The following is a 15,029-nucleotide window of genomic DNA, read 5'->3' as shown; positions in this document are numbered from 1 at the left end:
TTCACTAGTAAATCATGGAGCTGGAATGCCCGAGGAACTGACTTTATTCAAGGGCTTCTATGGTGAAGTAGAAACAGCAGTTTGCGTTGGCAAGAAACTTCACGTCATCCTCCTGATTCTTTTTCCTTCCCTGGGCTCACAGCAATGTTATTGACAATTAATTCCTGTGTTATTTGAATGCATTATGGAAGTCCTGATTAAAATTGTGTCTAAATATTACACTAAAATTAGTTCATCTTGCCCCGTTTCCTCTAACTTTACAAAAATTCCCCTTTGCCAGAATTTCTTCCCTCTCCCTCCTCCCTTCCCCTCCCACACCGCCACACCATCCCGACATCCCGACAACAAAATCCACAGAACACCATGGACCACCAATGGACTTGTTTGTTCATGTGTTTCGCACTTTAATCTTGTTTTTCTTTGTACAGTCTTCTTTCTTTTTCGGGCCTTGCAGTTGTATGTGGAATGTAATGTATAATTTATGTTTTTGTGTGTTTGAGTCTAGATGCCTGTGATGCTGCTGCAAGCAAGATTATCATTGTATTTTTACCTCACCGTACCTTTGCAAATGTCAATAAACTCAATTTGACTTTTCAGTTTGAAAACTTATCTCCAGTTCCGATTATTAGATTTGGTAGGAATCTGATCCCAGGACAATTCCATTGAAGCCAAAAACAATAAAACATCCCCCTCTTTCTCCTGTCCTGGTGCTAGTGCCTTAAGCAATAATTATTCTTTTCAAGCAAAATCACATATTTTGCACTGATTCTGTGAAATATTAAACCTGAATTATCATGCTTACAATCTGAACACATTTAACAGGTGGAACCAGGTTAATGTTTTGTGACACCCCACGTGCATGTGTTGCTTGCATTGAACTCTTAGATTCCTCAAATGTTATTTGAGATTGTCCAGCTCAGCACTCAATGTTGCAATTTTATCATGCGTCAGTTCTCATCAGAACTTTGACAGGTTGATGCCTCTTGACCAGTTGTGGAACTCCTTCATTGTTACACTTGGGTGGGGTAGCTCTGTTGGTGAGGAATGAAATTCGGGGTGACACTGAAACAGGAGATGTGGAGTCAGTATGGATAGAACTAAGGAATTGTAAGGGTAAAAATACTCTAATGGGACTTATCAACAGGCCCCCAAACAGTAGCCTGGATATAGGGTGCAAGTTGAATCAAGAGTTAAAATTGGCATGCCGTAAAGGAAATGTTACGGTTGTTATGGGAGATTTCAACATGCAGGTAGACTGGGAAAATCAGGTTGGTACTGGACCCCAAGAAAGGGAGTTTGTAGAGTGACTCCGTGATGGATTCTTAGAGCAGCTTGTATTGGAGCCTACCAGGGAGAAGGCAATTCTGGATTTAGTGTTGTGTAATGAACCGGATTTGATAAGGGAACTTGAGGTTAAGAAACCCTTAGGAGGTAGTGATCATAATATGGTAAGTTTTAATCTACAATTGGAGAGGGAGAAGGGTAAATCAGAGGTGTCAGTGTTACAGTTGAATAAAGGGGACTATGGAGCCATGAGGGAGGAGCTGGCCAAAGTTGACTGGAAAGATACACTAGCAGGGATGACAGTGGAACAACAATGGCAGGTATTTCTGGGAAAAATACAGAAGGTGCAGGATCAGTTCATACCAAAGAGGAAGAAAGACTCCAAGGGGAGTAAGGGGCGACCGTGGCTGACAAGAGAAGTCAGGGACAGTATAAAAATAAAAGAGAAGAAATACAATGTAGCAAAGATGAGCAGGAAGCAGGAGGATTGGGTAATGTTTAAAGAGCAACAAAAGATAACTAAAAAGGCAATACGGGGAGAAAAGATGAGGTACGGAGGTAAGCTAGACAAGAATATAAAGGAGGATAGTAAAAGCTTCTTTAGGTATGTGAGGAGGAAAAAATTAGTTAAGACCAAAGTTGGATCCTTGAAGACTGAAAAGGGTGAATTTATTATGGGGAACAAGGAAATGGCAGATGAGTTGAACAAGTACTTTGGATCCGTCTTCACTAAGGAGGATACAAACAATCTTCCTAATGTACTAGTGGCCAGAGGATCTGGGGTGATGGAGGAACTGAAGGAAATCCACATTAGGCAGAAAATGGTGTTGGGTAGACTGATGGGACTGAAGGCTGATAAATCCCCAGGGCCTGATGGTCTGCATCCCAGGGTACTTAAGGAAATGGCTATAGAAATTGTGGACGCATTGGTGATCATTTTCCAATGTTCTTTAGATTCAGGATCAGTTCCTGTGGAGAGTAGCTAATGCTATCCCACTTTTTTTAAGAAAGGCGGGAGTGAGAAAACAGCGAATTATAGACCAGTTAGCCTGACATCAGTGGTGGGGAAGATGCTGGAGTCAATCATAAAAGGTGAAATAGCGGCATATTTGGATAACAGTAACAGGATCGGTACGAGTCAGCACGGATTTACGAATGGGAAATCATGTTTGACTAATCTTTTGGAATTTTTTGAGGATGTAACTAGGAAAATGGACAAGGGAGAGTCAGTGGATGTAGTGTACCTGGACTTTTAGAAGGCATTTGATAAGGTCCCACATAGAAGATTAGTGGGCAAAATTAGGGCACATGGTATTGGTGGTATAGTGCTGACTATGGATAGAAAATTGGTTGTCAGACAGGAAACAAAGAATAGGGATTAACGGGTCCTTTTCAGAATGGCAGGCGGTGACTAGTGTGGTACCGCAAGGCTCGGTGCTGGGACCACAGCTATTTACAGTATACATCAATGATTTAGATGAAGGGATACAAAGTAACATTAGCAAATTTGCAGATGACACAAAGCTGGGTGGCAGTGTGACCTGTGAGGAGGATGCTATGAGAATGCAGGGTGACTTGGACAGGTTGGGTGAGTGGGCAGATGCATGGCAGATGCAGTTTAATGTGGATAAATGTGAGGTTATCCACTTTGGTAGCAAAAACAGGAAGGCAGATTATATCTAAATGGTGTCAAGTTGGGAAAAGGGGAAGTACAAGGGGATCTGGGGGTCCTTGTTCATCAGTCAATGAAAGTAAGCATGCAGATACAGCAGGCAGTGAAGAAAATGAATGGCATGTTGGTCTTCATAACAAGAGGAATTGAGTATAAGAGCAAATAGGTCCTTCTGCAGTTGTACAGGGCCCTAGTGAGACCACACCTGGAGTATTGTGTGCAGTTTTGGTTCCCTAATTTTAGGAAGTACATTCTTGCTATTGAGGGAATGCAGCGTAGGTTTACAAGGTTAATTCCCGGGATGGCGGGATTGTCATATGCTGAGAGAATGGAGCAGCTGGGCTTGTATACTCTGGAAATTAGGATGAGAGGGAATCTTATTGAAACATATAAGATTATTAAGGGTTTGGACACGCTAGAGGCAGGAAACATGTTCCCGATGTTAGGGGAATCCAGAACAAGGGGCCACAGTTTAAGAATAAGGGGTAAGCCATTTAGAACGGAGATGTGGAAACGCTTTTTCCACACAGAGAGTTGTGAATCTGTGGAATTCTCTGCCTCTGGCGGTGGAGGCCGGTACTCTGGATACTTTCAAGAGAGAGCTAGATAGGGCTCTTAAAGATAGCGGAGTCAGGGGATATGGGGAGCAGGCAGGAACGGGGTACTGATTGGGGATGATCAGCCATGATCACATTGAATGACGGTGCTGGCACGAAGGGCCGAATGGCCTACCTTTTGTCTACCACTTATTGTCTATTGTCTCTTCGGTTTGTTTTGATCCTGGGTACCGTGCACTAGGAGTGGATAGTCAGTGTGGACTTTGCAGTGTCTATCATCAATTTTCTTGCTGACCCTTAGTCCTGTACATCTTCAGCTGACAATCATTTACCTCTTTTAGGAATGTGGGACATGAGTAATCCAGAAGGATTTATTGGCTTTCAGTCAATACTTTCTAAAGCACTTGCTTTTTACTACTTAGTTACTTAGACTCCTCTTTTACATTAGTTTGCTTTATTCCTCCACAATTATGTGAAGTCATTTTTGTAACATGCATTTTTATTTTCCTGTCTGATATATTTCCACATTAATACCAATTAGTTTAGAGATAGATCTTGGGAAAAGACCCTTCGGCTCACCGTAGCCATGCTGACCATCGATCACCCGCTCACACTCGTTCTGCTATTCCACTTTCACATCTACTAACTCCACCCAAGCAGCAAATTTACTGAGGCCAATTAATTTACAAACCCTGCACGTCTTTGGGATGTGGACGGAAACCAGAGCACATGGAGAAAACCCATGCAGTCACAGGGAGTACGTGCAAACTCCACACAGACAGCACCCGGGGTCAGGATCGAACCCGGATCTCTGGCACTGTGAGGCAGCAGCTCTACCATGTGTTCCATTGTGCTTCCCCCAACTGTGCCACTGTGCAATCATGCGCTTGAAGCCTTGAAACAAATCCCACCTGGCCACCCCACCTCCTCCTCCTCCCTCCTTCTTTCTAAGTTCATAAGTTATAGGAGCAGAATTAGGCCATTCAGCCCATTAAGTCTGCTCTGCCATTCAATCATGGCTAATCTATCTATCCCTCTCAACCCTATTCTCCTGCTTTCTCCCCATGATCCCTGACACCATTACTAATCAAGAATCTGTCAATCTCGCCTAAAAATATCCATTGACTTGACCTCCATAGCCTGCGGTGGCAATGAATTCCACAGATTCGCCACCCTCTGACTAAAGAAATTCCTCCTCATCCCCTTTCTAAAGGAGACGTCCTTTCATCCTGAGGCCATTGCCTCTGGTCCTAGACTGGCCCACTAGTGGGAGGGTCTCCACATCCTCTCCACATCCACTCTTTCCAGGCCTTTCACTGTTCGGTTAGTTTAAATGCTATCATCTCCACAGTAATTTGATTCACTGGAACTTGGTCCCAGCATACTTCACAGTTAATGCATCCCAACATATTAGTGCTCAATTTCTCCACAGCTGAATCAAAAACCACTTCTTGCACATCAATCTTTGAGCCACACATTCACCTCCCAGATCCTATTATTAAACCCAAGCCTCTTTGTTAGTGTGCTGGAGGCTTGGGTTAGAATCCAGTGTATGTTACCTTTGTGGACCGTTTTTTAATTTAGTTCCTCACTGCTCAAACTCCTCCCAATCTAGGTTCTTCATCAGCCACTGGAGATGCTCTCACTCCGGCACCAGTAGGAACAGAACTTTCAGATCTCCTGCCCCCACCTTCATTTTCACATCCATACTTGAATGGCTTTATGTACCATGGTGCTCACCCAGCCCACAATCCCTACAATTGTCCCCAGAGGTTGCAAGAACCAGGCAGAATTGTAGCATGTAAAAGAATTACATCAATATCATCACCCATATAGGGGCACTACGGTGGCACAGCGGTAGAGTTGCTGCCTTACAACACCAGAGACCCAGGTTCGATCCCGAACATAGTACAGAGTTTGTACGTTCTCCCAGTGACCCATGGGTTTTCTCACGGAGCTCCAGTTTCCTCCCACACTCCAAAGATGTCTCCTAATCTGAGGAAAGACATTCTTGCCATAGAGGGAGTACAGAGAAGGCTCACCAGACTGATTCCTGGGATGGCAGGACTTTCATATGAAGAAAGACTGGATAGACTCAGCTTGTACTCGCTAGAATTTAGAAGATTGAGGGGGGATCTTATAGAAACTTACAAAATTCTTAAGGGGTTAGACAGGCTAGATGCAGGAAGAATGTTCCCGATGTTGGGGAAGTCCAGAACTAGGGGGTCACAGTTTAAGGATAAGAGGGAAGTCTTTTAGGACCGAGATGAGAAGATCATTTTTTACACAGAGAATGGTGAATCTGTGGAATTCTCTGCCACAGAAAGTGGTTGAGGCCAGTTCATTGGCTATATTTAAGAGGGAGTTAGATGTGGCCCTTGTGGCTAAAGGTATCATGGGGTATGGAGAGAAGGCAGGGATGGGATACAGAGTTGGATGATCAGCCATGATCATATTGAATGGCGGTGCAGGCTCGAAGGGCCGAATGGCCTAATCCTGCACCTATTTTCTATGTTTCTATGTTTTAAGATGTACAGGTTTGTAGGTTAATTGGCTTCAGTCAAGTTGTAGGTGGTATTTAATGTATGGGGTGATCACTGGTCGGTGCAGACACGGTGGACCGAAGAGCCCGTTTCCACACTGTATTTCTAAAGTCAAAAATCTATAATCATACAGCACTGAAGGAACAGAAAACCATCTTTTCTGCTGATTATAATGTTGTGTCTTTGGTGTGCTAATCCTTCCAAACTTGGAATGATTGGTCTTTGTTTTTCCTGTTACTTCAGGGGTGAAAGGAATTTTTCAAATCAAAATGTGTCAGCACTTGTAGAAATCAACTGAAATAAATGAGATGGAGAAACTTCAGTTTCTCGCCAAGGAATAAACCACAAAAATTGTGTGGCAAATATAAATAGGCATTTTAGTTCCAGAAATTTTAAATAAACCAAAACTCAAAATTAATTTATATGAAACCTTTCTTGGAGTAACCACAGCCTTGAGTTTTTTTTGGCATATTTAGTCAATATATTGAAATCAATTATCCTAGTATTAAATCAAACTGGAGACTTCATTCCAGGATAACACAGTGTAGCTGGCAGCAACCAAGGTAGATAAAAATATTTTTCCCCAGGCATTCTATTAATGTCAAAGATTCTGGCATAACAATATCAGTTTTTAAAATGTTGGTTTTGCATCTTTGCAGGGAGGAAAAAAAAGGAACTTCCACAGATAGGACCTTGGTTGTCCAAACTACACCTGGCAGATAATGGCATAGATGGAAGAGGCAATGAAGGCATAATGGGTGCAATGACGTTTGTTGAAATGTTGTGCCAGTAGGTATTTTTAAACTTTGCCTAATCGTGTAGGTTTAGGTTTATTATTCTCATGTGTACCAAGGTGCAGTGAAAAGCTTTGTTTTGCATGCTATCCAAACTGATCCGATAATACTATACACAAATGCAATCAAGCCAAACTCAAGTACAACAGGTAGACCCAAACGGAAGATACAGAATGCAGAATATAGTTCTCAGCATTGAAATGCATCAGTTCCATCTGCAAAGTCCATTGTCCACAATGGGGTAGTTTAGTTTAGAGCAGGGGTTCCCAACCTTTTTTGTCCCGTTTACCCCAGGCAACTTTAATAGCACATAACAATATTATTTCAATTATCTATGAACAACTAATGATGACCAGAACCAAACACAGTCAGTCAATGAGAAAAAATATGTACAAATCCAGAATCAACAAATTTGCAAAAAACAAAGTTTTGGAAGCACTCAACGGGTCTCGCCTCCAGTTTATTTCACACGACCCTCCCCCCCCGCCACTTTCCGTCTGAAGAAGGATTCCGACCCGAAACGTCACCTTATTCTTTTTCTCCAGAGATGCTGCCTGTCCTGCTGAGTTACTCCAGCATTTTGTGTCTATCTTTGGTATAAACCAGTATTTGCAGTTCCTTCTTACACATTTAGTAGCAATGTTACAACATTTTGAGATTTAAAAAATCAAGTCTGCAATTTATCCCATCAGATAAAGCATAAAAAGAAGTTTAAATTGACACCTAATTCACTTTCATATTTCAAGTATTAAAAAGGTTATGGCCATTTTCATACTCGGAAATTAGCATCTTGTTCCCTATTGATTTCTATGGACATAACAAAAAAGCTGTGATCGTGGACAGTCAAAAGCCCATAACTTTCTTAAAAATTAAGAGAACTGAATGAAATTTTCAGTTATCATAGGTTGAAGCATTCTGAGACAAATATAAAATAATCTTACTTGGATGACCTGAAATTAAAGCATATAGTTAGTTAGTTACCCAATTGTAGCTAATTCCAAACTTCAATTACTAGATCTAAACATCTATCCATTTCTTAAGAAAAGATTAACATTTTTAAATAGCCTAAGTGTCCAAATAATATTCACAAAGAATTCACAATAAAACATGATATTTAAATCTCATTTACATTCATTTATAGGCCAAATGGAAGGAATTTAGTGTTCAATTGCTGTAAATCAATGGCATTTAAATCAGCTTTCGAGTGGGGAACTCTGTGGAACGCGCTGGTTTAGAACGTTCACATTGCGGTAGATTTGTGCCCCAAATGCCCAGAAAAATACTGCGGGATATAATGGGCCCTAAATTAGCTACTCGCAACATAAAATTTTGTATAAAGGGATCTTAAGAAGCCCTTTTTAACGTAAAAATAAACAACCTACCTTCCGTTGTCCCCTGTATGAGATCCGGCCCGTTGTCGGCGGTCGCGGGTTTAGAGGTTAATTTTTAACCTACTATAACAAGTAAATAAATCCCTTAAACCTAAAAATAGCTCAAGCGACGGAATCTTCCAGCGATTTTTCGTTAATAATTAACTAGGCTGAACATCCTCGATTTGAACAGCCTAGGGAAAATCGCGTTTTAAACCCGCCCCCCTCTAAACGGCGCCAAAATCGCGCACACGGGCTAGGACAGATTTTCAGCGACGCTTCAGGTACGTTTTACAACATACCTACATTTAGTCTACCAACCCATACGCCTAGGAAATAAAGCACCCAGAACAAATCCATAGTCACAGGAACAACATAAAAACTCCACGCCGACAACACAGGAGGTCAGGACTAAACCTGGGTGATAGGAACAATAGGTAGACAGAAATGCTGGAGAAACTCAGCAGGTGAGGCAGCATCTATGGAGCGAAGGAAATAGGCAACGTTTCGGGCCAAAACGCTTCTTCAGACTGAACAATAAGTCTGTTGTTCTACCAGCTGTGTCACTATAGCACCCTTCAGAGAGATTAGCTGGCTGTTAATTCTCTTCCTTCAGGCCTGTAGTTCATCAATACATTTTATTGTCAAACCTAGTTTATGAAAAACTGAAGCTGAGCTGAATGAAGTGAAGCAATATACTGGTTATTGAAGAATAATCAGAAATGTTTACTTAATTTATTCTGTGTGGATTAAACTGATAATAGTTCATAATTTACCAGCAAAATAATCACAATCAATCACAATCACACTCACAATAATACTTTATTAGCCAAGTATGTTTTGTAACATACGAGGAATTTCATTTGCCAAGTCAGTCATACGAATAAAAAGCAAAAGAACACACAAAACACATTTTAACATAAACATCCACCACAGTGACTCCTCCCCATTCCTTTCTGTGATGGAAGGCGAAAAAAAGTTCAATCTCTTCCCTTTGCTCTCCCGCGGTCGGAGGCCTCGAGCCCTCCGTTGACGGGATGATCTTGACTCCCGTAGTCGGCGGCAGGCCTTCCACGTCGAGGCGATCAGCTCCTGCGTCGGGGGGATGCCCCACCCCCCCGCATCGGACGATCAAACCTCGCGTCGGGGCTGGTCGAATCTTCCGCGACATTGGAGCTCCCGACATCCACGGCCTCTCCCAAGACCGCAGGCCGCGGTTGGAACGATCCCAGACAAGGGAACGATTCCAATGTAAGTCCACGCCCCGCAGTGGGGCCCAAGGTCAGTCCAAGGTCAGTCCAAGGAGGCCTCCAGCTCCATTGATGGTAGGCCGCAGAGTGACCGGAGAATGCGATCCGAAAATTAATCGCCAGCAATGTAAGAAACTGAAAAATAAGTTTCTGCCTCCCCCTCCCCCTCCCCCCACATAAAACAAACCGGAGAACATTTACACTAACTTTTAACACACACTACAAATTAAAAAAAGACAGAAAAACAAACAGACTGTTGGCGGGGCTGCCAATCGTACGGCTGCCCCTGGTGGTCATGAGTAACAACTGACATTCACTGTTATGTATAATATTGCAGCAATCTCAGACAAGATTTGATGCAGATGTTCATAAGGTGTTGCCCAAGATGTTCTGCTTCCTCAATAATATCACAAATATCACATCTAATGCCCAAATCACCATTGAAATATATCCCAGAGTAGGAAATTGCAATATTTGCAAACCACATGCAACTAACCTCACCACAGCAAATGACACAATGAGCCTTTTTTAGAATCAAATAAAGTCCATGTGTACTTAATTATACTGGGATTAGCCAACATGGAGCCTTTTCACAATCAGACAAGTGTTAGCTAGGCATAATTAAAACAATACACAAAATGCTGGAGTAACTCAGCGGGACAGGCAGCATCTCTGGAGAGAAGGAATGGGTGACATTTCGGGTCGAGACCTTTCTTCAGACTGAGTCAGGGAAGGGTGAGATATAAAATTAAGGAAGTGTAAGGTGTGAGAATGAGACATCAAAATGGGTGGAGATCAGGGCAAATGTAGAATATATCGTTGTTAGCTAGGAGAAGGTAACAATAAAGTAAACAGGATAAAATGTAATCATGAACAGTCAGCCTGGTTCGGGAACTGGGAAGGGGAGGGATGGAGAGAGAGGAAAGCAAGGGTTACTTGAAGTTAGAGAAGTCAATATTCATACCGCTAGGTTGTAAACTGCCCAAGTGAAATATGAGGTGCTGTTCCTCCAATTTGTGCTGGGCCTCACTCTGACAATAGAGGAGGCCCAGGACAGAATGGTCAGTGTGGGAATGGGAAGGGGAGTTGATGTGTTTAGCAATTAACCTTTCTGAGTGAAAATCAACCATCACCTCCGTTCGATCTTGGCCCCTTAGATTTTCACTGTTGGATTATTTAAAAATGCAAGATCCAAAAAAACTATCTTAAACTCAATTCTTTAATCTTATCGCTTAATCCAAAATGGCACGTTCCTTCTTCGTCGCTTGGTTTAAATTTAGGATATTCCTACCAAATAACACTCTGTGTACTCCTTCACCAGACAGATATCAGAGGTTCAAAGAGGTGCCTCACACCACTTCCTCTTAAGCAACTCAGGATGGGTCGTAAATTCTGGTCATGCCAGCATTGTACACTTCCCATAAATGAACACATTTTAAAATATTATTGTTTCCCTCCAGCTCTGTGGATTTGATGGTGAAAATGCACATCCTAATTCATACTTGCTCCTCAGTTCTTGTGCTATTAATTTTGTGAACATTCCGTGTAATTGATTAACGAGGTGCAGAATGGCTCTTCCAATTCAACGAGCCCCAGATGTCTAACTCCCACTGTGACATTGTCAACTCATGTGGTTTTGGCAACAGATGGTAAAATAGGTCGATGCAATTAAATAGAGAGAAAATGTTTATTGTTGCATATAGCAAGTTGTGGGCCAGTATTTATCAAGTCCTTTTTTTCTCTCTAATGTCTATTTTTCCGATATCACCATTTTTTTTTCCATTTGCTTTCCCAATGGATTTTTTTTTCATACAGATTGATACAGTTTTCAGATCATTTGACGGAACTGCGTTTAGATGGTAACTGCTTAGGTGAGCTGAGTGGCAAAATGATACTCGATGCCTTAAGAGAAAGGAAAGAAGGTAATTTCAAAATATGGTTCAATTTACCCACGGTTACAATTTCTTTACATTGATGTTTACAGCAACAAAGGCTGCCCATGGAACAATGACCCTGACATTTGCAGGAGGAAGTTGTGACTATGGGAATGTACTTCTAAGTTCACCTTGTAGATCCAGCTTTCCTCAAGTCCTCTTGCCTTTGAATTTTCCAAGGTCATACAATTCTGGCTGAAATGACTTAGGACTGAAGATTTATATAACTTTATGAAAAAGAGAAAGGATTAATATTGTTACGTATGTTATGTATCGAGCCTAATGAAGAGGTTTGCCTCCCTTAGAGTAGGGAAAGTTACGGGGAGATTTGAATGCACTGTGATAACTATAAAGCAAAAGTTCCCTGGTTTGGAGAGTATTAGCTATAAGGAGAGATGGCAAACTTGGATATTTCACTGGAATGTCAGAGCATTGAGAGATGACCTGCCAGAAGTATATAAAATTATGAGGTATAGATTAGGTAGATAGCCAAAGTCTTTTTTTATCTCAGGGTCAAAATATCAAATACTAGAAGGCTTAGATTTAAGGAAGAGGGGAATTGTTTAAAGGAGATTTGTGAGATAAGTATTTTTCACAGAGAGTGGTAGGTGCCTGGAATATGCTACCAGGGAGGTGGTAAAATGAGATACATGGTCATGTTTAAGACATGATTAGCCAAGCATATGAACAGGCAGGGAGTGGAAATATGGGGATCATATGTAATTTCTAATCAGACAGATGAGATTAGTTCATATTGGTATCCTGGTCATTGCAGACATGTTGAGGTAAAGGGCCTGTTCCTGTGCTGTATCATCCAATGTTCTTTATTTTATTCTACTTAATGGAAGTGTTTTAATTTACAAAGAGGTTTGTTTCTTCTGGCAGGAAGCATAATACTCAGAATGCACAGATTTAGGATAATTGGCAAAGAACCTTCGGGGAAACATTTGGATTTTGTTTTCATTCACCAAAATTGTTATTGCACTCTTGTGATATCCTTAACATAGTAAAATATATAGAGTGAACTATTGGAATGATTGATAAGGGCAGATGTCCTATATGATAGGAAGCTTGTCAGCTTACGTGAAAATCTTAAAAAACAAAATGTGCTGGAAATCTGAAACAAAAAGAGACAATGCTGGAAACACTCAGCAGGTCAGGCTGCATTTGAGGGAAGAGAAACAGAGCCAATGTTTCCAGACAAAGATCTTACCCTAGCCTGATATACATGAGAAGGGTCTCGACCCGAAACGTCACCTATTCCTTCCACATAAGAGATTAGTATACAAACTTAAAGCTAACGGTATTGGGGGTTCAGTATTGATGTGGACAGAGAACTGGCTGGCAAAAAGGAAGCAAAGAGTAGGAGTAAACGGGTCCTTTTCACAATGGCACTCAGGGACGAGTGGGGTACCGCAAGGCTCAGTGCTGGGACCCCAGCTATTTACAATATATATTAATGATTTGGACGAGGGAATTGAATGCAACATCTCCAAGTTTGCGGATGACACGAAGCTCGGGGGCAGTGTTAGCTGTGAGGAGGATGCTTGGAGGCTGCAAGGTGACTTGGATAGGCTGCGTTGTCTGAGGATATTTGATAGGCACATGGATATGCAGGGACTGGAGAGATATGGATCATGTGCAGGCAGAGGCAATTGGTTTCATGTTCGGCATGGACCAAGGGGCCTTTTCGTGTGCTGTATTGTTCCATGTTCTCTGATCTATGCCGTAACATCTCTGTGAATCTATGCAGGAAATGGCAAGAAAGTGGCAATATCATTATAATGATTCTTTGAAGGGACAAATGTGATTGTGTCAAATGACGTGTCTGTGTTTACAGATTGGACTTGTCAGTGGTTAACACTTGAGTTTGCTGAATCGTTTTGAAATTGCACATGGCCAAAATTCTCACAGACCACAACACAAAATTACCTGTCAGAGCATTGAAAAAGGAACATTCTTATTTGAAGTTGTAAATGATTCTACTTCTGCTACTGATATTAATTCATAGTTAAGAATACCCAAGACATTTTTTGGAAGAATGACTTGGGATTCTTTTGCTTTCCAGCAAAACTCCCTGATTTGAAAATTGATGTTTCGGCCCAAATGAATGCAGATACTTTCAGCAACATTTTGAAGAATGCCAAAAAGCACAAGAAAACTAAAAGAAATAAGAAGGTAAACCAGCAGTTACAGAAAATCAAAAACAAAGTTGCAAATGTTGGAAATCTGAATAACAACCAGAAATACATAAAATTATGGAGATAGTAAACAGATCAGGCAGCATCTGTGGAGGGAGAAACAAGTCTGTTCTCTCCCTAGAACTTCCCTAAACTTCTTTCGGCCCAACTCATCCATGCCGACCAAGATGCCCATCTAAGCTAGTCTCATTCAGTGCATTTGGCCTAGAAACATTTCAGATCCATGCACCTGTCCGTGTCTTTTAACTATTGTTGTACCTGCACCATCAAGCCAATTATTTCTTCAATTAGTTAGCTCTCCATGGATTCCATGGGATCTAACCTTCCCGACTAGCCTACCATGTGGGACCTTGTCAAAGGCCTCGTAAAAGTCTGTATAGACAACATCCACCATCCTGCTCTTGTAAATCCTCTTGGTTACCTCTTTAAAAATCTCCAGCAGATTTTGGAGTCACTATTTCCCACGTACAAAGTCATGTGACTATCGCTAATCATCCTTGCCCATCCCAACGCTGGTAGATCCAGTCCCTCCAGTAACTAAACACCGATCTCAGTTTAAGAGTGTAGTTAATCACCATTTCCTCAATTAAGGATGAGTAACAAATACTGGCCTTGCAACAATATCCTCATCTTGTGAAGGAATGTATTAAGGAATGTATTAAAACATACAAAAAAAAACTCAAGAGGTTGTCTAGAGTGCAGCAGTGGTTAGTTTCATGGGCCTGCAAAATGTCATGGAGTGGGTGAGAGCTCCCTGGACTGTGGTTAGGTGTGGTACCTGTTACTGCCACAAATCCCTTTTTGCTGTGAGGATCACCACATCCCTAAAATGATCTTGCACCACTACTTTATGGTGTACCCAGATCTATCTAAGAATTGAGAAATAGGAGCAGGTGTAGGTCAAGCACCCCTTACTGTTCACTAAAATCGGAGCTGATTATCACCAGTTCTATTCTGATTCCTCTGCAGGTGAAAAGATGTTTACCTAATGTTCTACTCGCCTTTATCATTTAGCATTGTGATTTTGTTGTTACATATTTCAAATTGAATCAGTTCCCCCTTTAGCCACTGTTTTATCTTTTTAAAAATGAAATGAAATGAAATGATTCAATTTATTGTCATTGTCAGTGTACAGTACAGAGACAACGAAATGCATTTTTAGCATCTCCCTTGAAAGGGAGACACAGGGCGTCGCGGTGTGCCCGCGCCTGCCGCCGTACATTCCATTACAGGCAAAGGTGGGTGAAGTGTCTTGCCCAAGGACACAACGACAGTATGCACTCCAAGCGGGATTTGAACCGGCTACCTTCCGGTCGCCAGCCGAACTCTTAGCCCATTGTGCTATCTGTCGCCCTCACATATGTCTTTTATGTGTAATCTTTCAAGGCCTTTAATTAATTTATCAAGCCCATCTCTGACACTAG

The 15,029-nt window shown here is 41.6% G+C and overlaps 1 protein-coding gene across 1 annotated transcript in view; it reads left to right on the top strand.

Moving 5' to 3' along the window:
* LOC129703292 (uncharacterized) overlaps positions 1-14,688 on the top strand; it is a 75,581-nt gene extending 60,893 nt beyond the window's left edge. The window contains exons 8-10 of the mRNA XM_055645642.1: positions 6,716-6,845; positions 11,286-11,392; positions 13,473-14,688. Coding sequence (XP_055501617.1) covers positions 6,716-6,845; positions 11,286-11,392; positions 13,473-13,672 — 437 coding nt within the window. The 3' untranslated portion in view covers positions 13,673-14,688. The remainder of the gene's footprint in view (positions 1-6,715; positions 6,846-11,285; positions 11,393-13,472) is intronic.
* The last annotated feature ends 341 nt before the right edge of the window (positions 14,689-15,029 follow it).

The sequence above is a fragment of the Leucoraja erinacea genome, chromosome 14 (genome assembly GCF_028641065.1).
Source record: "Leucoraja erinacea ecotype New England chromosome 14, Leri_hhj_1, whole genome shotgun sequence".
Lineage (NCBI taxonomy): Eukaryota > Metazoa > Chordata > Chondrichthyes > Rajiformes > Rajidae > Leucoraja > Leucoraja erinaceus.
This window is presented reverse-complemented; position numbering and strand designations above follow the sequence as displayed.